The 27329-nt window shown below is 41.7% G+C and overlaps 1 protein-coding gene across 4 annotated transcripts in view; it reads left to right on the forward strand.

Annotated features, from left to right (window-relative positions):
- The window catches only part of LOC129624651 (ATP-binding cassette sub-family C member 4-like), a 164462-nt gene that overhangs the window by 27267 nt on the left and 109866 nt on the right, over positions 1 to 27329 (forward strand). For all 4 annotated transcript variants that reach the window (XM_055542806.1, XM_055542808.1, XM_055542809.1 and 1 more), the window contains exons 6-11: positions 451 to 614; positions 3488 to 3613; positions 5104 to 5353; positions 11658 to 11759; positions 14327 to 14416; positions 16189 to 16380. In XM_055542806.1, the coding sequence (XP_055398781.1) occupies positions 451 to 614; positions 3488 to 3613; positions 5104 to 5353; positions 11658 to 11759; positions 14327 to 14416; positions 16189 to 16380 (924 nt within the window). The remainder of the gene's footprint in view (positions 1 to 450; positions 615 to 3487; positions 3614 to 5103; positions 5354 to 11657; positions 11760 to 14326; positions 14417 to 16188; positions 16381 to 27329) is intronic.

Below are 27329 nucleotides of genomic sequence, written 5' to 3' on the forward strand. Positions count from 1 at the left end.
AGATTGAAGGCAGGAGGAGAAGGGCACGACAGAGGATGAGATGGCTGGATGGCACCACTGACTCGATGGACGTGAGTCTGGGTGAACTCCGGGAATTGGTGATGGACATAGAGGCCTGGCGTGCTGTGATTCATGGGGTCGTAAAGAGTTGGACACGACTGAGTGATTGAACTGAACTGAACTGAACTGAGCTTATCTGTGTTGTGGACAAAATCCACATCTTCCTTCAGTGCTGCTGGTCTGATTCTCCTGGGACATCCCAGGAGATGTGCTGCCCCTGAAATATGTCATCTGGGGTAGACACTTTGATTTCTGCTTTAGCAGGTTTAAAGCCCACTGAGATAATTTCTGTTTAGTTTCCTTTTGTTCCTTCAGAGCATATTGTTTCCACACTGTATCCTTATTCGTTTTTATACCATTGTAAGAAGGCTTTGTCTTTCTCTCTTTAAGGTAATGATGTTCTTGCACTATCTGTGGGTGGGGCCACTGCAGGCTATGGCAGTGACTGCCCTGCTCTGGATGGAAATAGGAATATCATGTCTTGCTGGGATGGCAGTTCTCATTATTCTTCTGCTTTTGCAAAGCTGCTTTGGGACATTGTTTTCATCATTCTGGTAAGAGAAACACTGGTTTTAAAAATTGATAATATATAGGTTTTATTCCTAGTTTTTTTAAGGAATCTCCATACCATCTTCCATAGTGGCTATATCAATTTACATTCCCACCAACAGTACAAGAGCATTCCCTTTTCCCCACACCCTCTCCAGCATTTATTGTTTGTAGACTTCTTGATGATGGCCATTCTGACTGGTGTGAGGTGATATCTCATTGTAGTTTTGATTTACATTTCTCTAATAATGAGCACTGTTGAGCGTCTTCTCATGTGTTTGTTAGCCATCTGTATGTCTTCCTTGGAGAAATGTCTGTTTAGGTCTTTTCCCACTTTTTGACTGGGTTGTTTGTGTTTCTGGTATTGAGTTATATGAACTGCTTGTATATTTTGGAAATTAATCCTTTGTCTGCTGTTTCATTTGCTATTACTTTTTCCCATTTTGAGGGTTGTCTTTTCACCTTGCTTATAGTTTCCTTTGCTGTGCAAAAGCTTTTAAGTTTAATCAGGTCCCTCTTGTTTACTTTGTTTTTATTTCCATTACTCTAGGAGGTGAGTCAGAGAAGAACTTGCTTAGATTTATGTCATCGAGTGTTGGGCCTATGTTTTCCTCTAAGAGTTCTATAGTTTCTGATCTTACATTTAGGTCTTTAATCCATTTTGAGTTTATCTTTGTGTATGTTGTTCTGACCCAGCAATCCCACTACTAGACATATACCCTGAGGAAACCAAAATTGAAAAAGACACATGTATCCCATTGTTCATTGCAGCACTATTTACAAAAGTACAACATGGAAGTGACCTAGATGTCCATCAACAAATGAATGGAAAATGAAATTGTGGTACATATACACAATGGAATATTACTCAGCCATGAAAAGGAATGCCTTTGAGTCAGTTCTAATAGGGTAGATGAACGTAGAACCTGTTATACAGAGTAAAGTAAGTCAGAAAGAGAAAGATAAATATCATATTCTAATGCATATACATGGAATCTAGAAAAATGGTACTGAAAAATTTACCTACAGGGCAGCAGTGGAGAAATAGACATAGAGAATAGACTCGTGGTCATGGGGAGAGGGGAGAAGAGGGTGAGATATATGGAGAGAGTAACATGGAAACCTACAGTACCATGTGTAAAATAGATAGCCAACAGGAATTTGCTCTATAGCTAAGAAACTTAAACAGGGGCTCTAGATCAATCTAGAGGGGTAGGATGGGGAGGGAGATGAGAGGCAAGTTCAAAAGGGAGGGGATATATGTATACCTATGGCTGATTCATGTTGAGATTTGATAGAAAACAACAAAATTCTGTAAAGCAATTATCCTTCAATAAAAAGATTTAAAAAATTGATAATATGTAATTGGTAATCTGTGGTCATGTATGGATGTGAGAGTTGGGCTGTGAAGAAGGCTGAGCGCTGAAGAATTGATGCTTTTGAACTGTGGTGTTGGAGAAGACTCTTGAGAGTCCCTTGGACTGCAAGGAGATCCAATCAGTCCATTCTAAAGGAGATCAGCCCTGGGATTTCTTTGGAAGGAATGATGCTAAAGCTGAAACTCCAGTACTTTGGCTACCTCATGCGAAGAGTTGACTCATTGGAAAACACTCTGACGCTGGGAGGGATTGGGGGCAGGAGGAGAAGGGGACGACAGAGGATGAGATGGCTGGATGGCATCACTGACTCGATGGATGTGAGTCTGAGTGAACTCTGGGAGTTGGTGATGGACAGGGAGGCCTGGAGTGCTGCCATTCATAGGGTCGCAAAGAATCGGACACGACTGAGCGACTGATCTGATCTTATCTGATCTGAATTGGTAACATCACGGTTGCTTTTATTCAAAAACAAGACCAACACCTTCTCTAGTCTCTTCTTTGTGTGGGTTGTAGACCCTTCAGACTCAGCCAGTGGAGGCTCCAACCTTATGCTGAAGGCCCGTCTTGAAACAGGAACAGTGAAAGCATTCGCTAGCTCCTCTTGGCACCGTATCTGAATAAGTAGTGTCCTTCAGCAGAATTTGCCCATGTCCAAGTTATTTAAATATTGTTAAATAGTAATAATCTTGTAGGCCCATTTTTCACTGCATATATTTTTGTTATGCTTGTGTTGGAGCCTTTTCAGGTATTTATGTTCATGTTTCCATTAAGTTATAAGCACCCCAAGGGCTGATCTCCATTGTGTCTTTATGAAGCCCCACATTCACAGCAGCACATGTGATAGAAAAGTGGCTGGTGGTGAAGAGCCTTCTTCTGCTGAGTTAGACCTGAAGCAGGTCCCAGAGAGTTGGAGGTGGTTGGTTTTCAGGTGATGGAGATGTTGTGCTGCTTGAAGTTCACTGAGTTCTTGTGTGTGTGCAGGTCTGTGCTTGGTGTCTTTCTTTATTTGGAATTTCCTTTCCTGTCTTTGCTGTGGAGAGATGTTCCTTATCCTTCGAGGCCCTGTTCCAGTGCTACCAAGCCGCTGAAGCTCTTCTTGTTGGGAATTAACAAGTCCCATCTTTTCTGCTCCCCAGAACTTCTCTCCTTTTTCATTACACATTGTCTTCCTGCATGTCTTTCTGCCTTCCCTACCTGTGACCTCCTTGAGCAGATAGATGGTTTGTATCTGACTCATTTCAGGTCTTCCCTAGCCAAAGCTGCACATTCTCCAAGTTACTTCTCGAAATGAGATGAATGGTTGACTTCTTAATTGAAGCCTTCTTCTCCGTTTGTACTTTGAGTAGAATCTGCCTGTGTTCTAAGTGCAAAAAAGCTGTAGAGAACTATTTGCTTCCTGGCCACCACCTGCCACCCCCACCCCCATGCCCACTACTGCTGTTGCTAAGGAAAGTTGGGCTGTGGTCACTAAAGCTCATCTGTCACGTCTGTCTCCTCAGGAGTAAGACCTCAGCTCTCACAGATGACAGGATCAAGACCATGAGCGAAGTCATAACTGGCATCAGAACAATAAAAGTGAATGCTTGGGAAAAGTCATTTATAGACCTTATTACCAGACTGAGAAGGTAAGTTTATATATATAGATGTCACTCCATATTTTCATTCTTTATTTCCTATTTACTGGATGCTTTAGATGTCTTACCAAAGAAGTATTTAAGTTCACCAATACTTACTATTCACTGCATCATCCATGTGTTACAGGAAGGTTAAGGAGAATGGTGGAGACATCATTTAACCTGCTCTTCCATTTACCATATTCTCAAAGGAAAAAATACATATGCTTCTTAGTTGTATAGAAATGAAATTCTAAGTAGTTCTGAAAACCTCAAATCTCAATAATCAATGTCTTTAAGATAGTATTCGAGACAATGACATTCAAATTAAGATTGTAATTTATGTTGATGGCCCATAAATGAGGAGATTATAGAGATTGGTGTACCTATATTGAGCCAAACTATATGAATCACTATTTTTTTAAATTAATTTATTTTTTATTGAAGGATAATTGCCTTACAGAATTTTGCTGTTTTCTGTCAAACCTCAACATGAATCAGCCATAGGTATACAAATATCCCTTCCCTTTTGAACCTCCCTCCCATCTCTCTTTATTCTTCGTTGTTGTGATTAGTCAGTCATATCCCACTCTTTTGTGACCCCATGGACTGTAGCTCACCAGGCTCCTCTGTCCATGGAATTTCCCAGGCAGGAATACCGGAGAGGTTGCCATTTCCTTCTCCAGAGGATATTCCTGACTGAGGGATTGAACCTGTGTTTCTGCATTGCAGGTGGATTCTTTATCACTAACAAGTTCATGAATCACTATTATTCATTTCAAAAGGAGCTATGAAAACACTGTTCCTTTCGTTTTGCTTCATGTTTGTAGACTATTTTTCCATCTTTTATTTAAATATCTTATGAGCATTTCTCTGACCCCACCTTGTCACCTCTGACTTTGCACCTTTCTGGGGACCGCCCCCCTGCCCCGCTGCTGGGAATACACTCCCATGTTCCTTCTTCTTTGGCCTCCTCCAAGCCTGACCAACTCTAACTCATCTTCTCAGGGTCCACGTGTGTGTGACTTGCCCTGACTCCACTGCTCTGGGTTACATGCCTCTGCTCTGAGCTCCCATGGGAGCTGTGCTGACCGTCTCTGTCTATTGTCTCCCAATTTTGTGGTTGCTAATTCTCTTCCCCCACAGGTTCATGAGCCCCTGGAGGGGACAGGTTGTGTCTTTCTGTGGGGAGCCCAGCACAGGACTTGTGATTATGAAAGCTTGTTGAATGAATGTTGAATCCCGTCTGATTGACCCAGAATGTTTGAAAGTGTGATTTAATCCTCCCCTTACTTAAAAGAGTGAAGTGATGATGAAATCTGTGGTCCTGGTGTTGGGGCAGACTCCTGGGTGTGCACTATGCTAATGTCTCCATGATGTGAGGGATAGTTTATTTTAATCTGTGTCTACTCCCTAGAAAAGGGCCACTCATGTGGGGCACTGAATTCATGTCTTGTATGTTGATGCTTCTTTTAAATCCTATATCCTACTTTCTTTTCTAGGAAGGAAATTTCCAAGATTCTGAGATGTTCCTACCTTCGGGGCATGAATATGGCAATATTTTTCGCTGTGAGCAAAATCATGATTTTTGTCACCTTCATCACCAATGAGCTCCTTGACAACCTGATCACAGCCAGCCAGGTGTTTGTGGTGGTGACGCTGTTTGAGGCTCTGCGGTTCTCGAGCACCCTCTACTTCCCCATGGCCATCGAGAAGGTGTCAGAGGCTGTTGTCAGCATCCAAAGAATCAAGGTTTAGTGAAAAATAACTTTTTAAAGTTATAGCTGGATTTTACCTAAAATACCTCCTTTTATGTAGTGTCACTGTGTGCCAGTTAGGTGAGATGTAACTCTTTCAGTGCCAAGCTGGCAGTCTTTCAAAGTGTATGTACTTCCGTCTTTTCTTAGTGTGTTAAAAGTATCATAAGATCCATGAATGGGAAAGACTAGAGATTTGTTCAAGAAAATTAGAGATAACAAGGGAACATTTCATGCAAAGATGGACTCAATAAAGAACAGAAATGGTATGGACCTAACAGAAGCAGAAGATGTTAAGAAGAGGTGGCAAGAATACACAGAAGAACTCTACAAAAAAAGATCTTCATGACCCAGATAATCATGATGGGGTGATCACTCACCTAGAGCCAGACATTCTGGAATGTGAAGTCAACTGGTCCTTAGGAAGCATCACTATGAACAAAGCTAGTGGAGGTGATGGAATTCTAGTTGAGCTATTTCATATCCTAAAATATAATGCTGTGAAAGTGCTGAACTCAATATGTCAGCAAATTTGGAAAACTCAGCAGTGGCCAGAGGCCTGGAAAAGCTCAGGTTTCATTCCAATCCCAAAGAAAGGCAATGCCAAAAAATGATCAAACTACCGCAGAATTGCACTCATCTCACATGCTAGTAAAGTAATGCTCAAAATTCTCCAAGCCAGGATTCAGCAATACGTAAATCATGAAATTCCAGATGTTCATGCTGGTTTTAGAAAAGGCAGAGGAACCAGCGATCAAATTGCCAACATCCTCTGGATCATCGAAAAAGCAAGAGAGTTCCAGAAAAACATCTATTTCTGCTTTACTGACTATGCCAAAGCCTTTGACTGTGTGGATAACAATAAATTGTGGAAAATTCTGAATGAGATGGGAATACCAGACCATCTGATCTGCCTCTTGAGAAATTTGTATGCAGGTCAGGAAGCAACAGTTAGAACTGGACATGGAACAACAGACTGGTTCCAAATAGGAAAAGGAGTACATCAAGGCTGTATATCGTCACCCTGTTTATTTAACTTATATGCAGAGTACATCATGAGAAACCCTGGGCTGGAAGAAGCACAAACTGGAATCAAGATTGCCGGGAGAAATATCAATAACCTCAGATATGCAGATGACACTACCCTTATGGCAGAAAGTGAAGAGGAACTCAAAAGCCTCTTGATGAAAGTGAAAGTGGAGAGTGAAAAAGTTGGCTTAAAGCTCAACATTCAGAAAACGAAAATCATGGCATCTGGTCCCATCACTTCATGGGAAATAGATGGGGAAACAGTGGAAACAGTGTCAGACTTTATTTTTGGGGGCTCAAAAATCACTGCAGATGGTGACTGCAGCCATGAAATTAAAAGACGCTTACTCCTTGGAAGGAAAGTTATGACCAACCTAGATAGCATATTCAAAAGCAGACATTACTTTGCCAAAAAAGGTTCATCTAGTCAAGACTATGGTTTTTCCTGTGGTCATGTATGGATGTGAGAGTTGGACTGTGAAGAAGGCTGAGTGCGGAAGAATTGATGCTTTTGAACTGTGGTGTTGGAGAAGCCTCTTGAGAGTCCCTTGGACTGCAAGGAGATCCAACCAGTCCATTCTGAAGGAAATTGGCCCTGGGATTTCTTTGGAAGGGATGATGCTGAAGCTGAAACTCCAGTACTTTGGCCACCTCATGCGAAGAGTTGACTCATTGGAAAAGACTCTGATGCTGGGAGGGATTGGGGGCAGGAAGAGAAGGGGATGACAGAGGATGAGATGGCTGGATGGCATCACTGACTCGATGGACGTGAGTGTGAGTGAACTCCGGGAGTTAGTGATGGACAGGGAGGCCTGGCGTGCTGCGATTCGTGGGGTCTCAAAGAGTCAGACACGATTGAGCGACTGATCTGATCTGATCTGATGCAGGTTAGGAAGCAACAGTTAGAACTAATCATGGAACAACAGACTGGTTCCAAATAGGAAAAGGAGTACATCAAGGCTGTATATTGTCACCTTGCTTATTTAACTTACATGCAGAGTATCTCATGAGAAACGTTGGGCTGGATGAAACACAAGCTGAAATCAAGATTGCAGGGAGAAATATCAATAACCTCAGATATGCAGATGAAACCACCCTTATGGCAGAAAGTGAAGAGGAACTAAAGAGCCTCTTGATGAAAGTGAAAGAGGAGAGTGAGAAAGTTGACTTAAAGCTCAACATTCAGAAAACTAAAATCATGGCATCTGGTCCCATCACTTCATGGCAAATAGATAGAGATACACTGGAAACAGTGGCAGACTTTATTTTTTTTGGGGGGGGGGGCTACAAAATCACTGCAGAGGGTGACTGCAGTCATGAAATTAAAAGATGCTTACTTCTTGAAAGGAAAGGTTTGACCAACCTAGCAAAATATTAGAAAGCAGACATTACTTTGCCAACAAAGGTCCATCTAGTCAAGGCTATGGTTTTTCCAGTAGTCATGTATGCATGTGAGAGTTGGACTATAAAGAAAGTTGAGCACTGAAGAATAGATTCATTTGAACTGTAGTGTTGGAGAAGACTCTTGTAAGTCCCTTGTACAGCAAGTGGATCCAACCAGTCCATCCTAATGGAGATCAGTTCTGGGTGTTCATTGGAAGGACTGATGTTGAAGCTGAAACTCCAATACTTTGACAACCGGATGTGAAGAGATGACTCATTTGAAAAGACCCTGATGCTGGGAAAGACTGAAGACGGGAGGAGAAGGGAATGACAGAGGATGAGATGGTTGGATGGCATCACCGACTCAATGGACATGAGTTTAGCTAAACTCTGGGAATTGTTGATGGACAGGGAGACCTGGCATGTTGCAGTCCATGAGGCCGCAAAAAGTCGGACACAACTGAGTACCTGAACTGAACTGAAGATCCGTGCTCATTTAGCAGTAGTAGTATTAATAGCAGCAACACAGGCCTTTGCCATGCAGTGATAGCTGCAGGACGATTCAAATGTCTAAAAGCAGGAGATGCAAACAAATTGCATCTCCTGTGCTGACTGGAACGTCTAGGCAGTAATGGTTCACAGTCCTGGGGTGACTTGGATTCCTCTCTGGTCTGGGAGGGGAAGAATTTGCTGAGAAGTCCCTGTTCCCTGGACAGGAAGTGTGGCCTCAGATTCACTTAGTTCTCTGTGTTTAAAACTGGATTCTTTCCACCAAAGATGTCTTATTGTTGATTTCTGATCTCTGCATTTTTGTTCCTGTTCTTCTTTTACTTCGTGTCTAAGCCTCTCTCTAGCTGCCCTCATCCTTTCAAATGTGTGATTCCCACCATGCCTGTTGTCTCCTTTTTAAAACTAACTGTCCCTAAATAGTTAGGGGTAAATAATTTTTATCATGAAGACAAGGGCCTGGCACACAGTAGGTGCTCAAATATTTCTGTTTAAAATGAAGATTAAATCGTCTCTGTGAAAATGAATGATTTATTATGCGGGCTTCCCTGGTGGCTCAGCGGTTAAAGCGTCTGCCTGGAATGCGGGAGACCTGGGTTCGATCCCTGGGTCGGGAAGATCCCCTGGAGAAGGAAATGGCAACCCATTCTAGTATTCTTGCCTGGAGAATCCCATGGAGGGAGGAGCCTGGTAGGCTACAGTCCATGGGGTCGCAAAGAGTCGGACATGACTGAGCGATTTCACTTTCACTTCATAAGCCCAAGAAGTCTATTTTTCTCTAAACGATGAAGGGGGGCCCATGTTCTTGGCACTGAATGATTCCCATAGGATTGTGAAAGATTTTAACTTCAAAGCACTAAAACTTTTCAGTGACTTTTGCATCCGGTAAAATGTGTCTCTGAGGTTATCTTATTCACAGAGCAGCTTTAGGTTTTCCATTACCACCACTAGGAAGTCAGTCTTTTTGGCTGAAGTTCTGATGTGGATACTTTTCTGCATAACCTGTTCTGGGTCTGCACTTCATGGCTCTAATGGCCATTTAATTTCAGCTTTTCATCAGAGTGGGTCCTGGAGAAAAATCCAGCCATCACTTCAGGTGCTTTTTTTCTTTTATTTATTTATTTATTTATTATTTTAAATTTTATTTTATTTTTTAAACTTTACATAATTGTATTAGTTTTGCCAAATATCAAAATGAATCCGCCACAGGTATACATGTGTTCCCCATCCTGAACCCTCCTCCCTCCTCCCTCGCCACACCATCCCTCTGGGTTGTCCCAGTGCACCAGCCCCAAGCATCCAGTATCGTGCATCGAACCTGGACTGCTTTTTTTCTTTGAAAGTGGGAATTTCTGTTCTAATATACACACATTGAGTGTTGATGTCTTGGTTACACACTTATGCTGAAATTGTATCTGATTCTGTGTGGACCAGATATATAACATATACATTGCTCTCCATGGCCCTTGGTCTTTTTAATCAATAAAAATTGATATATTCCAGATGAGAAATTCAAGCAAGGTGTTTTGAGGCTTATGCTGCATCACAAAGTATGAAACCAATACAATATTGTAAAGTAATTAACCTCCAATTAAAATAAATAAATTTATTTAAAAATAAATAAATAAAAAATAAAATAAAACAATATTTGTATAATTAAAAAAAAATAAAAAACTGATGCCCTGTTGACTCTTTGAGAACAGCAGGCTCGTTCCTTAAGTGCGGGTAGGGGAGGTTTGATGGTTTGAGCCAGAGGGGTGACTTATGTGGTCTGCCCACCATCTTGTAGGTGCCATGGGCCAAGATCATACACAGTTCCCTGCTTTTGATCCCAGCAGCTCAGAAATGGCAGTTGGCTTGTGGTGTTTTTGTATCTTACTGTTCGTAATTGCCTTTGCGTGTGTGCAGTTAGTCCCTTACGATTTCTTTGTATTTTGTTGCTCAAGGAGATGTTTGTCCAGATGCAAGTGCTCCCATACAGGGCCCTGGGTCCCAGCCTGCCTCATAACATTTCTCTTGTTGCTGTGTCAGCTTTAACTATGTAAGGCTGTAGCCATGCTACAGTGGTTGGACTGATTTGAACAACCATACAGTCTGATTATGCAAGACTCAGTCTTAGCTTGGGTTGGGACTGCATAAGTGCATAAATGACATAGTGTCTCTCCTCTATGTGACTTAATATTCCTCTGGGGATTCAGAGGTAGGGAGGGTAGTTCCAGCTGGGGAGGTACTGAGATGGTTCCCAGTAAGGTTAGTATTTGAGATGGGCCAGAAGGAAGGATGGGGTCAGAACTCAGAGTGTCCAAGTAGAGGTCACCTGGGGAGTGTGGACTTAGGTGCTGGTCTATCATTGGGAGGTGTTAATTGTGGTGGACATTCTTGGAGGTGCTGTAGAGAGATCAGGAAGGAGTGGTGTGTTTGGGGTCAGTTTGGTGGTTTGGAGGAGAACTCAGGAAGGAATCAGAAAAAGAAAAGTATCAGTATTTGAAATGATTAATTAGTGAGTGAGTTTCTGAAATTATGTTGTTTTCAGAGGAAAGAAGAATTGGGAAAGAGATGAGCTTTGGGAGAACAGATGAGAGCTGCTACATGGCTAATGATGGGAGAGGTGGTGTAGAGAGCGGACTCAGGCTGCAGTGGTTGAGAGCCTGCAGAGAAGTTCTCAGACCACTGTCTGTTCATCTTGCCTCCTGCTGGACACGGGTTTGGTGTGGGCAGAAGTAGCTTTGCCCAGTGTTAGATTCTCTATGAGCCTAGATGAAAGGAGGAGGAAATGAGAGGATCAAGTCTCCTGCCAGCTAGTGTTTGAGAGAAATGCAAGGATCCTGTCTTTCTTTTCCTGCACAAGCATTTTCATTCATGTCCATCGAGTCGGTGATGCCATCCAGCCATCTCATCTTCTGTTGTCCCCTTCTCCTCCTGCCCCCAATCCCTCCCAGCATCAGGGTCTTTTCCAATGGGGAGTTGACTTAGATGTATATGTACTATAATAATAGTATATTGCATACTATATACTATTTACTATTTCTCAAGTGAACCAGTGAAGTCGCTCAGTCGTGTGTGACTCTTTGCGACCCCGTGGACTGTAGCCTACCAAGCTCCCCCATCCATGGGATTCTCCAGGCAAGAATACTGGAGTGGGTTGCCATTTCCTTCTCCAGAGGATCTTCCCTACCTAGGGATCGAACCCGGGTTTCCCACACTGGAGGCAGACGCTTTAACTTCTGAGCTACCAGGGAAGCCCAAGACCTAATAAAATACAGCTATAAAATGATAGATAGGCTGTATAAAATTTGTATTGCAAATTTCAGAGAAACAGTTGTTTTGTTTGTGCTTTCTTCTTTCAGTATAAACAATCTATGTTTTGCCATTTTCTGTAGAAATTTCTGTTACTTGATGAGACGTCACAGTGCTACCCTCAGCTGCCATCAGATGGTAGAACAATTGTGGATGTGCAGGCATTTACAGCTTTTTGGGAAAAGGTAAGAAACCTTCCATTCCAAAATCGTGACTGCTAAAAGAAAACTGTGACATAGATTTACTGGAGAATTTTGAGATTTACACATACTGTAAAATGTGACTTTCTCATTTACTGAGAATATGTTATAAAAATTCTCGGAATCAGGAATAAGGTTTACAATGAATGGAGATTAAGTGTAATAGCCTGAGGCATTTGACATGTTGCTTTTTTTCTCATTTTCTTTTTTTTATTTTTTTGATTTCCTGTCAACTTCTCTTTTTTTTTTAATTTAATTTAATTTAATTTTAAACTTTACATAATTGTATTAGTTTTGCCAAATATCAAAATGAATCCGCCACAGGTATACATGTGCTCCCCATCTTGAACCCTCGTCCCTTCTCCCTCCCCATACCATCCCTCTGGGTCGTCCCAGTGCACTAGCTCCAAGCATCCAGTATCGTGTATCGAACTTGGACTGGCAACTCGTTTCATACATGATATTTTACATGTTTCAATGCCATTCTTTGGGTAATAACCTTTTTCTCATTTTCAAGAGAGCTTTCAATGTATTAGCATGTGTTGAGCTTAAAGTATGTAAATTCTTCTTTTAATTTTTAGTTTATTTTTCATTATGTTTTATTACAGAGTATTAAATATAATTTCCTGTGCTATACAATAGGATCACCGTAAAAAAAATATATAGAACATAAATACATTTTTTCATGAAAAGTGAAAGTTGCTCAGTCATGTCTGACTCTTTGTGACCCCACGGACTATACAGTTCATGATTATCTCTAGGGCAGAGTACTGGAGTGGGTAGCCTTTCCCTTCTCCAGGAGATCTTCCCAACCCATGGACTGAACCTAGGTCTCCCACATTGCAGGCAGATTCTTTACCAGCTGAGCCAGAAAAGCCAGATCTAATACTCTGGGCTGAAGGGTGAAGTGTTAATCACTTCAGCTGTGTCTGAGTCTTTGTGACCCCATGGACTATAGCCCACCAGGTGCCTCTATCCATGGGAATGGATACCCACTCCAGTATTTCTGTTCTTGTTCAGTAGCTCAGTAGTGTCCAGTTCTTTGCAACTCCAAGAACTGCAGCATGCCAGACTTCCCTGTCCTTCATCATTCTCCCAGAGCTTGTTCAAACTCATGTCCATCGAGTCAGTGATGCCATCCAACCATCTCATCCTCTGTCATCCCATTCTCCTCCTACCTTCAATCTTTCCCAGCACCAGGGTCTTTTCCAATGAGTCAGCTCTTTGCATCAGGTGGCCAAAGTATTGGAGCTTCAGCTTCAGCATCAGTCCTTCCAATGAATGCTCAAGATTGATTTCCTTTAGGATTGACTGGTTTGATCTTCTTGCTGGCCAAGGGACTCCCAAGAGTCTTCTCCAACACCACAGTTCAAAAGCATCAATTCTTCTGCACTCAGCCTTATTTATGGTCCAATTCTCACATCCATACATGACTACTGGAAAAACCATAGCTTTGACTATATGGACCTTTGTTGGCAAAGTAACGTCCCTACTTTTTAATACACAGTTTAGGTTTGTCATAGCTTTTCTTCCAAGGAGCAAGCATTTTTAATTTCATGGCTGCAGTCACTGTCTGAAGTGATTTGGGAGCACAAGAAAATAAAATCTGCCACTGTTTCCACTTCCCCCCTTTCTATTTGCCATGAGGTGATGAAACCAGATGCCATGATCTTAGATTTTAGAATGTTGAGTTTTAGGCCAGCTTTTTCACTCTCCCCTCTCACTTCCATCAGGAGGCTCTTTAGTTCCTCTTCACTTTCTGCCATTAGAGTGGTATCACTTGCATGTTTGAGATTGTTGATATTCTGCCAGAATTCTAGATTCCATTTTGTGTTTCATCTGGCCTGGCATTTTGCATCATGTAGTCTGCATAAAAGTTAAATTAGCAGGGTGACAATATACAGCCCTGACATACTCCTTTCCCAATTTGGAACCAGTCTGTTGTTCCATGTCTCATCCTAACTGTTTCCTCTTGACCTGTATACAGGTTTCTTAGGTGACAGGTAACATGATCTGGTATTCCCATCTGTTTATAAATTTTCCACAGTTTCTTGTGATCCACACAATTAAAGGCTTTAGCATAGTCAATGAAGCAGAAGTAGATGTTTCTCTGGAGTTCTCTTGCTTTTTCTGTGATCCAACAAATGTCAGCAATTTGATCCCTGGTTCCTTTGTCTTTTCTAAACCCAGCTTACACATCTAGAAGTTCTCTGTTCATGTACCGCTGAAGCCCAGGTTGAAGGATTTTGAACATTACTTTGCTAGCACGTGAAATGAGCACAACTGTGTGGTAGTTGGAACGTTCCTCTGTCCGTATGGGAATCTAATCAAAGAAGGAACCTTCCTAAAGTTAGCTAAAGCTGCCTCAAATCCCCAAAGAGATAAGATTTAATGAAGAGACCTCTAGGACACAGTATCTTAAAACAGGAAAGAGAAAAATGTGGGTTATATTTTGCATATCAGTTATGTTGACTATTGTTATCTTTTCCCCTTTGTAAAATAATTTGTTACTTTATTAAAATGGGTACATTTTTATAAACTTTAATTTGTAGGCATCAGAGACCCCAACCCTACAAGGCCTTTCCTTTACTGTCAGACCTGGTGAACTGTTAGCTGTGGTTGGACCTGTGGGCGCAGGAAAGGTAAGTTGTGATGCCTTTTGTCAGCTTGATGCAACTCCACAGCACCTGTTCAATCCTCAGAGTGGAGCCCAGAGCCGAGTGTGACTCAGTTTGAATTGAGTGTGTCTAGAACAGTGTTTCTCTAGGTGTGTTCCATGGAACACCCATTTTACAAGAAGGTTTCATGGCAAATAAATCAGGATAAATGCATATTGTCTTTTCCTTCTTGATGCTTCACATGGCCCAGTTGTGAATTGCTTGTGGGGAATTTGGATGTCTCAGTGAAGGAAATTATTTATGTGACAGCTGTTCAGGATGGACAGAGACAATGAGGACTCCTTTTCATCTGTGGCCCCTCCAGGAAGTCTGGAGGTCATAAAGCTCTTCCTGGAAACTTTGAGTATTTCCTCCTGTGACTTGATGTGATCCTGTCGGTGCATGTAGAGTGAATGTGCAGCCATGTGCTGGAGATAAAGATACAGACGTGGGCAAGACCCCAACTCTCTGCCTTTCAGAGGCAACCAGGTTCTGGGGCGAGACAGGCATGCAGACATATTATTTCAGCCCAGTGTCGTGAGTGCTCTGATGGTGTGGATGCATACCACGTCTCTGTGATGTTAAAGATCTGAAGGGAATGTGCACATGCACAACAAACAACAAAACAACAACAAACAGCAAACAAACAACAACATACAGAAATCTAAATGTGGGATGTGGGGTTCCCTGCTGGCTCAGTGGTATAAGAGTCCACCTGCCAATGCAGGAGACACAGGTTTGATCCCTGGTCTGGGAAGATCCCACATGTGGAGCAACTAAGCCCATGCACCATGACTATTGGGCCTGTGCTCTGGAGCCTGGGAGCTGCAGCTGCTGAAGCCTGCCCACTAGAGCCTGTGCTCCTTAACAAGAAAACCCCCATGCACTGCAATGAAGGCCCAGTGCAAACAAAAATAAATAAAATTAGAACTGTGGTACAGCAGAAACCAACACAATATTGTAAAAAATAAATAAAAAATAAATAAAAGAAATCAAGATAAATAAAATTATTTTTAAAAATGTGGGATGTGTGCACGAAAGGGTGCTGATTTCCTCGGTGATGGACTTTTGCTCTGCAGACACAGGTCATTTCAGAGTTCTTTCAGTTAATCATCTTTGATATATTCTTCACACATAGCTTTTTAAGAACAAGTGTTTGTCAAGTAAAAGATACCCAGATGCAAGAGAAACTAAATTAAACATCAGATACAAAATACACATCCTGCTGGGCTGCTCTGCTAGAGAAGGATGTTAACCTTCTTAATTACTCTTTCCTGAGTAGAACTTCATTTGAAGGATACCTGGGCAGAGTAGATTGTTTATACTGTTGTTATACTATATTCCCTGGTGGCTCAGATGGTAAAGTCTGCCTGCAGTGTGGGAGACCCAGGTTCGATCCCTGGGTTGGGGAGATCCCCTGGAGAAGGAAATGGCAGCCCATTCCAGTATTGTAACCTGGAAAATCCCATGGACAGAGTAGTCTGGCGGGCTACAATCCATGGGGTCGAAAGAGTTGGACACAACTAAGCGACTTCACTATACTATTAATATATTCCTTATCAGTCATTTTTTTCCTTGACTTTTTGTGTCATTTTCAATTGTTTTTTTTTGGAATCAACTGTGAGGGCTGTACTTTATCCTGTTGAAGGAAAAGGTTCTATCCTGTATCAAGCACCAGGGTGGGGTGGGGTGTGCTGCACGGAGTGTTCCGCCCTGTGTGCTGCCTGTTCACGTGTGTGTGCTGCCGTCTGTTGCAGTCATCACTGTTGAGCGCTGTGCTGGGAGAGCTGCCCCCGAGCCAGGGGAAGGTCAACGTCCACGGGAGGATCGCGTATGTCTCTCAGCAGCCCTGGTTGTTTCCAGGAACTGTGAAGAGTAACATTTTATTTGGGAAGAAATATGAAAAAGAACAATATGAAAAAGTAATAAAGGCTTGTGCTTTGAAAGAGGTGAGTAATGACTTGTGAGTTGCATTTATTTGAATTTCAAATAATGATAGTGTTGATTTAAACTACAAGGTTTGTCAAAAGTTCTTTTTTAAAAAATGGAAAGATTTTTTGAATGTTGCTTAAAGTTGGTCTTCTGGGATTTTATGCAGGCATATTTACATATGCTGTCCTTTTAATGCTTATGGGATAATGACACTCACAGAATACCTTTTCCGGCGGGGGGAGGGGTTGTTTCAATCTGTGAAGTTTCATTAGCTTTTAACTTTTTTAATGGAAAGCTATAAAAACTTACAAAAACAGAGAGCACAGTGTAATGAACCCTTCATGTACCCACCCCTAGTTTCAGCCAGGATCAGCTGGTAGCCAGTCTCCCTGTATCTCTACCCCTGCCCTCTGCCAGCCCCACCCCCACCCAGAGTATTGTGGAGCAGATCCTAGACCTCAGATTAGTTCATCTGTAAACACTTCATTAGTTTTCTCTAAAATATAGTAAAGCCTTTTGGGGAAAAAAATCACTATATTTCACCTGAAAAATACCTCAAGTTCCTGAATATTATCGACCTGCTAGTCTGTGTTGGCGTGTTTTTGATCATCTCACTGAGAAATCTCCTTCACCACTGTTTGAACCCACGTAAGGTCTGTCCCTGTACTTAGGTGATGCTTCCTTGTTCCCTTTCAGTCTGTGGGTGTCTCTCTCCACTTCATTTTTGACTAGTAATTTATTATTTAAGGAAACTGGAATGCTTTAATATTTCCTTTTAATACTGCATCATTTCACTGAGGGAGATTATTTTCAGAAATGGAGTTGGATTTCATAGAAATGGTGAGATGAAAGGTTTAACTGTATGTTGGGATTTAAATAAGATTAGTGAGTAAATGATGAGAACTAAACTTAACTGATAGGAGAATTCAATTTGGCGAAAAGAAAGGGAAAAAAGTAAATAACGTTAAATACTATGTTACTCTCTTGGGTTATAAAAATCAGTGAATAATAGTATTGAAGGGCTCCCCACCACCCCCACCCCTGGGTTTTGTTCAGTGCAGTCTGGAATCCCACTATTCTCTTTTACTGTAAGGAAAAGACAGGGACAGATCTTCAAAGGTGTGGTGTTGAAGACTCCAAATCTGCTTTGTGAGGAAACGGTAATTCTCCTCGAACAGCATAGGATATATCAGGTGATCGTGTGCATGCTAAGTCACTTCAGTTGTGTCTGACTCTGCGGCCCTATGGACTGTAGCCTGGCAGGCTTATCTATCCATGGGATTCTCCAGGTAAGAATACTGGGTTGGGTTGCCATGCCTTCCTGCAGGGGATTTTCCTGACCTAGGGGTCAAACCCTCGCCTCTTATGTCTCCGGCATTGCCAGGTGGATTCACATTATTTGAACAAACAGAATTGCTTGTTTAATGGGCTTGTTTCTTTATTCTGGGTTCTTGTTCATGGGTGATTGTATGTTTGCGGAAATGATGTCAAATTAGCAGGAATGAGCTAGATTTTTATTAAATGGTGTCGATACCATGTAAGAAAAGAAAGGATAGCAAATGTAAAACAGTGAGAACAGTAGCTCCCATTTATTCAGAGTCCATGTGCAAAGCCTTTTTCTGTCTTTCACACGTGCATGTGCACACACATAATTTAGATTTATGAGTTATTCATTCTTTATGAGTGTCTTCGATGTTCCCATCCTCACTTTATAGTTAGTATAACTGAGGCCTGGAGCAATGAGACACCTTATCTCTACATTTGCAGCTCAAGTTCAGATCCCAGGGAGATGATGCTTTGCCACAGCCTCGTGGGGTGATTGGACCAGTAACACGGGCAGTGTTCTGGGGCTTTACCCACCCTGGGGCATCCGTGCAGCACAGACTCTGGTGGGAAGGGGACCTGCAGGACTGGGCTGCACAGTGATTCTTCTGTATGTGATGTGACGTTTCTATAAACATGGACTGCTCTCCTGTTCGTGTGCGTAGTTGGGACATGGAGTTTGGGCCTCTCATGCCCAGCCCCTCCTTGGCAGAAAGGGAGGCCCAGCGTGGAGAAGTAGCGGAGAGGAGAGTTCTGGCCCCAGCTTCATCACTTGCCTGCTGTCACTCTGGACATGTCCAGTTACCTGCCTGGACCTCTGACGTTTCTGCAGCAAAATGAGAACATTGGGTCAGAGGGTTTCCAGGAGGTTTTGTTGCTGCTCTGAAATGTCATGTATGACTCCGATTAATAAGAGGTCAGCAAAGGCTTTATGACACCTGAGAACTAGTTAGTAAGTTAAAAGAGCCTCTGCCTGTCTCCTTTTGGATTCCAGGTATCAGAGGATGGTCATAAGGCAATCATAGGAAATAGCAGCATCCTGGAGTTAGTCTGGCCTGTAGACACAGAGATGGCATGTGTGGTAGGAAAGGCTTGGCCAAGCTTCCCTCATAGCTCAGTTGGTAAAGAATGTACCTGTAATGCAGGAGACCTGAGTTCGATTCTTGGGTTGGGAATATCTGCTGGAGAAGGGATAGGCTACCCATTCCAGTATTCTTGGGCTTCCCTTGTGACTCAGCTGGTAAAGAATCCACCTGCAATGTGGGAGACCTGGGTTCAGTCTCTGGTTTGGGAAGATGCCCTGGAGAAGGGAAAGGCTACCCACTTCAGTATTCTGACCTGGAAAATTCCATGGACTATATAGTCCATGGGGTCGAAAAGAGTCAGACAAGACTGAGCGACTTTCACTTTCACTTTGGAGAGAAACAGTCCTGGGTAGTAATTCCAGATATGTGTCTCAGTTTCCATTCTTATTAAATGGGGGAGGGTTGGGGTTACTGTAAAGGCTACAGAAAATGCCTGTGAAATGTAAAGAGACCAGAGTTTCAGTTAATGGTGGCTATTGTTACTATTCTAACCTTTTCCTCTCCATCCATTTATCCATCCATTGATCTTGCCTGGCAAATCCCATGGATGGAGGAGCCTGGTAGGCTGCAGTTCATGGGGTCTCTAGTGTCAGACAGGACTGAGCGACTTCACTTTCACTTTTCACTTTCATGTATTGGAGAAGGAAATGGCAACCCACTCCAGTGTTCTGGCCTGGAGAATCCCAGGGATAGGGGGAGCCTGGTGGGCTACCGTCTCTGGGGTCGCACAGAGTCGGACATAACTGAAGCGACTTAGCAGCAGCAGCAGCAGCATAAATGTAATAAAGATTTCTCTTTACCCCTACATCCCCCAAATCTTGAAGGAAAAGCCATAAAAAAAGCAACATTTATTGTTTAAAAAATATTTATTTAAATTGGAAGATAATTACAATATTGTGATGATTTTTTCCATAGAGCAACATGAATCGGCCATGGGTATACATGTGTCCCCCTATACTGAACCCCCCTCCCACCTCCCTACCCACCCTATCCCACTGAATTGCCCCAGATTACTAGCTTTGGGTGCCCTGCTTCATGCATCAAACTTGCGTTGGTCATCTATTTTACTTATGGTACTGTACATGTTTCAATGCTATTCTCTCAAATTATCCCACCTTCGCCTTCTCACCTGAGTCCAAAAGTCTGTCCTTTACATCTGTGTCTCCTTTGCTACTCTGCATGTAGGATCTTCATTATTGTCTTTCTAAAAGCAACATTTTAATATAAAACATATGTTAGTAGCAACTAGATGTATTATACTAAATCTTATTGAAGTAACTCTTTAAGTTCATTGAGCTGAAAATTTTTCTGTAACAAAACAGGGAGACATGAAGTAATCAGAGGGCAATGTTGATTCAGGTTGATGACATCAACTCCAAGGTCTAGGAGTCAGAAGGTTCAGGAATTGAGTCCCAGTCACTCTATTGACCAGATGTTTGGTTTTGGGTTTTTTGATCCTTACAAGCCTGTTTCTTCATCTGTAAAATGGAGATAGTAAAACTATCAACCTCATGAGGTTTTTTTGAGGATGAAATGTGGTAATGATTTTAAAGCACCTGATTGCTAGGGACAAAACAAGTACTCTGTAAATGAGTTTTAAAATAAATTAATTTTTAATTATAAACTCAGCCAGATTCTGGAAAATTATATCCATAAAATGTGACATGTAAGAAAGAAGTATTTAACTTCCATTGTTCAAGTTGATATTTCTATAGGTGCTCTACACATAGTACATTATGTAAATCAACAATAACAATATCCTGTTACCCAGTATAGTATGTAACATTTGTTACATGTTATCTTTAAGGCATTTGAAAATGTTTAGTGGACATGTATTTAAAGGTATCAAATTGATAAATTCTAGTTTAATATTTTTCCACATAGATCACTTACTTGGACATTTCTTTTCAGACTGCTTTGACAATCATCAGATAATAAGTTTATTGATATTTATATGTCTAGGTATAGAGGCCTTCAAGTTTTGAGTTACTTTATTGAGTTGTCTTCATTTCAAATATACCTCAGTCACCATCTGGGTGGCATGATGTGAAAGAGAAGAAGGCTCTGAACTGACATGAGCTGGTTCAGATTCCAGCTCTTCTGTTTAACATCTGGCCAGTAAGGTGACCTCACTCACTCTCAGTTTCCTTAGTTGTGAAATGGGGCCAGTACTTACTGTGCATCTTGCTGTGAGGATTAGAGATAATGAGCATCAGGGTCCAGCACAGAGCTTCATGCACAGATCTTACCCCGCAGAAGCTGAGAGAAGCCATGTGCACATGTACAAATGATGGAGCAGAATAAGATGGTCCTTCATGAGAGATGAGAGATGAGAGCCTTGGCAACCCAGCAGGAAGAGAGATGAGTGCAGGATGGTTTCATGGGAGAGTGTGTTTGGGGTGAGGCTAGAAAATGGGCAGGATATTGATAGGCTGTGAGAGAAAGAGCAATTCCAAATGGAAGAAAAGCTGTGAAGGAAAGCAAGGCCTCCTGCTGTTTGACTCTGGAACCCAGCCCTCCTCTGCCAGGGCCTCACATCTGGCCCTCATTAACTATTTGCTTCTACTGTAAGTCTCCACCATTGCTGAAGGGCCCTTGATGTGCCTCTGGATGGATGGCACCAAACCAGTACCGCCTTTTCCTAGTTTGCCTCTAGTTTGTGTGTCTGCTGTTCAGTGAGAATCAGTTACATTTTTGGGCTTCCCTGGTTGCTCAGACAGTAGAGAATCTGTCTGCAATGTAGGAAGACCTGGGTTCACTCCCTGGGTTGGAAAGATCCCTCGGAGAAGAAAATGACAACCCACTCCAGTATTCTTGCCTCGAGAATTCCATGGACAGAGGAGCCTGGTAGGCTACAGTCCATGGGATCACGGTATTGGACGTGACTGAGTGACTAACACTTACTTACTTAACTTAGAGGCAACAAATATGAATAAGAACATTTTCCTGTCAGTGGAAGGAACTGTAATATATACTCAGCTCAGGCTTTTCCCCTTTAATCGAATCAGAACACATTGGCTGAGAAATCAACTTGACTTGGTTTTACTTCAAATCCTCCAAAGTGTTTTTCCCCTTGGTGGCTTGTTCATATACAATGTGCAGAGTCAACAACACACTCAAAGTATTACTACCAGACTCAGAGATAATTTCTTGGGTCCTGGAAAGAGAGGCTGTGAGTGCTTTTTCTACAATGTGCTTAAGACTGCTGTATAACAATGGGGTGCTATTTTAAGAAGAAAACCATTTGAACAACATAAAATCAAAGCATAAAAACTAAGCATAACAGTTTGCAAGGACTGTGAACAGTGAAAGAGAGGCCAAGTAATTCTGTGTGGGAGCATGAGGCTGAGAACATAACACAGCTCATTTTTTCAATGAAAACCAAAAGCAAGATATGGTATTAATTTCTGAGCCCAAGAAAGAAAGAATGTGAGGTGATTATAAATTATTACAACAAAACATTTCCTGCCTTTCATCAGATGCACCTCCATTAAGATTTGAGTGAGTGGAGAACCTGTGTGTGCCTGTGTCTTTGTGGTGTCAGGGAGGGTTCGGATGGAGTCTCTTTCTTCTGTGGTGGTCATGTGCTTTTTATGTTACGATTCACACTGTAAACAGTGTCCTACTGTTGGCTTGGTGAGAAAATAGGGATCAGTCACCAACAGCAAGTTATAATCAACTCATGTCATTTTTTCATTTGTGGAGGTATTCACACACTTGTTTAGATTCTCACAGCATCCTTGAGTTTAGAGACTCTGGTTTCCGCAGCACATTCTATAGCAGAGGAAAATGAGACTCAGGGAGGTCAAAGAACTTGTTTGTCATGGTGGCACCAGTGAGCTACTTGCTTTCTCCCCAGATTTGCTGCAGTAGAGACAGAGAAGTGAGGCCTTCACCTGCAGAAAGGTACTGCTGTGCATCCTAGGTTGAGGCATGAGAGGTTTCAGTTCAGTTTAGTTCAGTCGCTCAGTTGTGTCCGACTCTTTGCGACCCCATGAATTGCAGCATGCCAGGCCTCCCTGTTCATCACCAACTACCAGAGTTCACTCAGACTCGCATCCATTGAGTCAGTGATGCCATCCAGCCATATCATTCTCTGACGCCATATCATCCTTCTGCCCCCAATCCCTCCCAGCATCAGAGTCTTTTCCAAAGAGTCAGCTCTTCACATGAAGTGGCCAAAGTACTGGAGCTTTGGCTTTAGCAGCGTTCCTTCCAAAGAACACCCAGGACTGATCTCTTTCAGAATGGACTGGTTGGATCTCCTTGCAGTCCAAGGGACTCTCAGAAGTCTTCCCCAACACCACAGTTCAAAAGCATCAACTCTTCATCGCTCAGCTTTCTTCACAGTCCAACTCTCACATCCATACATGACTACTGGAAAAACAATAGCCTTGACCAGATGGACCTTTGTTGACAAAGTAATGTCTCTGCTTTTGAATATGCTATCTAGGTTGGGCATAACTTTTCTTCCAAGGAGTAAGTGTCTTTTAATTTCATGGCTGCAGTCACCATCTGCAGTGATTTTGGAGCCCAAAAAAATAAAGTCTGCTACTGTTTCCACTGTTTTCCCATCTATTTCCCATGAAGTGATGGGACCAGATGCCATGATCTTCATTTTCTGAATGTTGAGCTTTAAGCCAACTTTTTCACTCTCCTCTTTCACTTTCATCAAGAGGCTTTTGAGTTCCTCTTCACTTTCTGCCATAAGGGTGGTGTCATCTGCATATCTGAGGTTATTGATATTTCTCCCAGCAATCTTGATTCCAGCTTGTGTTTCTTCCAGCCCAGCATTTCTCATGATGTACTCTGCATATAAGTTAAATAAGCAGAGTGACAATATACAGCCTTGATGTACTCCTTTTCCTATTTGGAACCAGTCTGCTGTTCCATGTCCAGTTCTAACTGTTGCTTCCTGATTTGCATATAGGTTTAGTAGATAAAAACTCCAAACAAACTCTGTCTATGACAGAATGTGCCAATTAATAATTACAGGCAACCTAAGACCTCTAATATAATACCATCGAAATTAAGTCTAAGGCAGAGGAACCAGAGATCAAATTCCCAACATCTGTTGAATTATAGAAAAAGCAAGAGAATTCCAGAAAAGCATCTACTTCTGCTTCATTGATATGATAAAGCCTTTCACTGTGCGGATCACAACAAAGGGTGGAAAATTTCTAAAAGAGATGGGAAACCAGACCACCTTACTGGCCTCCTGCAAAACCTGTATGCAGGTCAAGAAGAAACAGTTAGAACTGGACGTGGAACAACGGACTGATTCCAATTTGGGAAAGGAGTACAAGGCTGTATATTGTTACCCTGCTTATTTAACTTATATGCAGGGTACACCATGTGAAATGCCAGGCTGGATGAAGCATAAGCTGAAATAAAGATTGCTGAGAGAAATATCAATAATCTCAGATATGCAGATGACACCACCCTTATAGCAAAAAGTGAAGGGAAACTAAAGAGTCTCTTGATGAATGTGAAAGACGAGAGTGAAAAAGTTGGCTTAACACTCAACATTCAAATACTAAGATCATGGCACCCAGTTCCATCACTTCATGGCAATAGATGGGGAAACAATGGTAACAGTGACAGACTTTATTTTCTTCGGCTCCAAAATCACTGTAGATGGTAACTGCAGTCATGAAATTAAAAACGTTTACTCCTTGGGAGAAAAGCTATGACAAATCTAGACAGCAAGTTAAAAGGCAGAGGTATTACTTTGCCAACAAAGTTCCGCCTAGTCAGGGCTATGGTTTTTCCGATAGTCATGTATGGCTATGAGAGTTGGATCATAAAGAAAGCTGAGTGCAGAAGAATGGATGCTTTTGAACTGTGGTGTTGGAGAAGACTCTTGAGAGTCCCTTGGACTGCAAGGAGATCAAACATGTCAATTGTAAAGGAAATCAACCCTGACTATTCATTGGAAGGACTGATACTGAAGCTCCAATACTTTTACCACCTGATGGGAAGAACCAACTCATTAGAAAAGACCCTGATGCTGAAAAAGATTGAAGCCAGGAGGAGAAGTGGATGACAGAGGATGAGATGGTTGGATGGCATCCCGGACTCAGTGGACACAAGTTTGAACAAGCTCCACGAGATGGTAAATGAAAAGGAAGGCTGGAGTGCTGCATTCCATGGATCACAAAGAGTCAAACACAACTGAGTGACTGAACAACTTCTTAAGCCTGATTTCTATCACATCATTTTGGGAATGTACTTGTCAATTATTCTTTTTTCCCCATGGTACTCTGGGGAAAATAGGCTGCTTTGTCTATTTACTTCTTAAATAATATTCAAATATAACTTTTGATTAATTCCCAGATCCTCAAGTTACAACTTTATTTCCTTCTTAGCTTTGAGTTTTTCCTGCTTTCACAGACAAGCATCTGCTTAGTCCAGCTGATCTGCTGGGTGTCCTTTGAGCACACTGTTTCTTTCCTTTTGGTTTTCCTGCCCAGCTTGCTCTTTCTGCTCCCATTTCTTGTACAGACCTTGTCTGTCACTTACTTTAAGTATTACTGTGAAGACTTGGGTTGGGTGTTATCCCTTCTCTCAAAGTGGGAAGCTGAGGCAGAGATCAGCAAAATGTCTTTTTTTTTTTTTTTTTAAATTTTATTTTATTTTTAAACTTTACATAACTGTATTAGATTTGCCAAATATCAAAATTAATCCGCCACAGGTATACATGTGTTCCCCATCCTGAACCCTCCTCCCTCCTCCCTCCCCATTCCATCCCTCTGGGTCGTCCCAGTGCACCAGCCCCAAGCATCCAGTATCGTGCATCGAACCTGGACTGGCAACTCATTTCATACATGATATTTTACATGTTTCAATGCCATTCTCCCCAATCTTCCCACCCTCTCCCTCTCCCACAGAGTCCATAAGACTGTTCTATACATCAGTGTCTCTTTTGCTGTCTCGTACACAGGGTTATTGTTACCATCTTTCTAAATTCCATATATATGCGTTAGTATACTGTATTGGTGTTTTTCTTTCTGGCTTACTTCACTCTGTATAATAGGCTCCAGTTTCATCCACCTCATTAGAACTGATTCAAATGTATTCTTTTTAATGGCTGAATAATACTCCATTGTGTATATGTACCATAGCTTTCTTATCCATTCATCTGCTGATGGACATCTAGGTTGCTTCCATGTCCTGGCTATTATAAACAGTGCTGCGATGAACATTGGGGTACACATGTCTCTTTCCCTTCTGGTTTCCTCAGTGTGTATGCCCAGCAGTGGGATTGCTGGATCATAAGGCAGGTCTATTTCCAGTTTTTTAAGGAATCTCCACACTGTTCTCCATAGTGGCTGTACTAGTTTGCATTCCCACCAACAGTGGAAGAGGGTTCCCTTTTCTCCACACCCTCTCCAGCATTTATTACTTGTAGACTTTTGGATCGCAGCCATTCTGACTGGTGTGAAATGGTACCTCATAGTGGTTTTGATTTGCATTTCTCTGATAATGAGTGATGTTGAGCATCTTTTCATGTGTTTGTTAGCCATCTGGATGTCTTCTTTGGAGAAATGTCTATTTAGTTCTTTGGCCCATTTTTTGATTGGGTCATTTATTTTTCTGGAGTTGAGCTGTAGGAGTTGCTTGTATATTCTCGAGATTAGTTGTTTGTCAGTTGCTTCATTTGCTATTATCTTCTCCCATTCTGAAGGCTGTCTTTTCACCTTGCTAATAGTTTCCTTTGATGTGCAGAAGCTTTTAAGGTTAATTAGGTCACATTTGTTTATTTTTGCTTTTATTTCCAATATTCTGGGAGGTGGGTCATAGAGGATCCTGCTGTGATGTATGTCAGAGAGTGTTTTGCCTATGTTCTCCTCTAGGAGTTTTATAGTTTCTGGTCTTACGTTTAGATCTTTAATCCATTTTGAGTTTATTTTTGTGTATGGTGTTAGAAAGTGTTCTAGTTTCATTCTTTTACAAGTGGTTGACCAGAGTTCCCAGCACCACTTGTTAAAGAGATTGTCTTTAATCCATTGTATATTCTTGCCTCCTTTGTCAAAGATAAGGTGTCCATATGTGCGTGGATTTATCTCTGGGCTTTCTATTTTGTTCCATTGATCTATATTTCTGTCTTTGTGCCAGTACCATACTGTCTTGATAACTGTGGCTTTGTAGTAGAGCCTGAAGTCAGGTAGGTTGATTCCTCCAGTTCCATTCTTCTTTCTCAAGATCACTTTGGCTATTCGAGGTTTTTTGTTTTTCCATACAAATTGTGAAATTATTTGTTCTAGCTCTGTGAAGAATGCTGTTGGTAGCTTGATAGGGATTGCATTGAATCTATAGATTGCTTTGGGTAGTATACTCATTTTCACTACATTGATTCTTCCAATCCATGAACATGGTATATTTCTCCATCTGTTAGTGTCCTCTTTGATTTCTTTCACCAGTGTTTTATAGTTTTCTATATATAGGTCTTTAGATTCTTTAGGTAGATATATTCCTAAGTATTTTATTCTTTCCGTTGCAATGGTGAATGGAATTGTTTCCTTAATTTCTCTTTCTGTTTTCTCATTATTAGTGTA

Source organism: Bubalus kerabau, chromosome 12 (assembly GCF_029407905.1).
Source record: "Bubalus kerabau isolate K-KA32 ecotype Philippines breed swamp buffalo chromosome 12, PCC_UOA_SB_1v2, whole genome shotgun sequence".
NCBI lineage: Eukaryota > Metazoa > Chordata > Mammalia > Artiodactyla > Bovidae > Bubalus > Bubalus kerabau.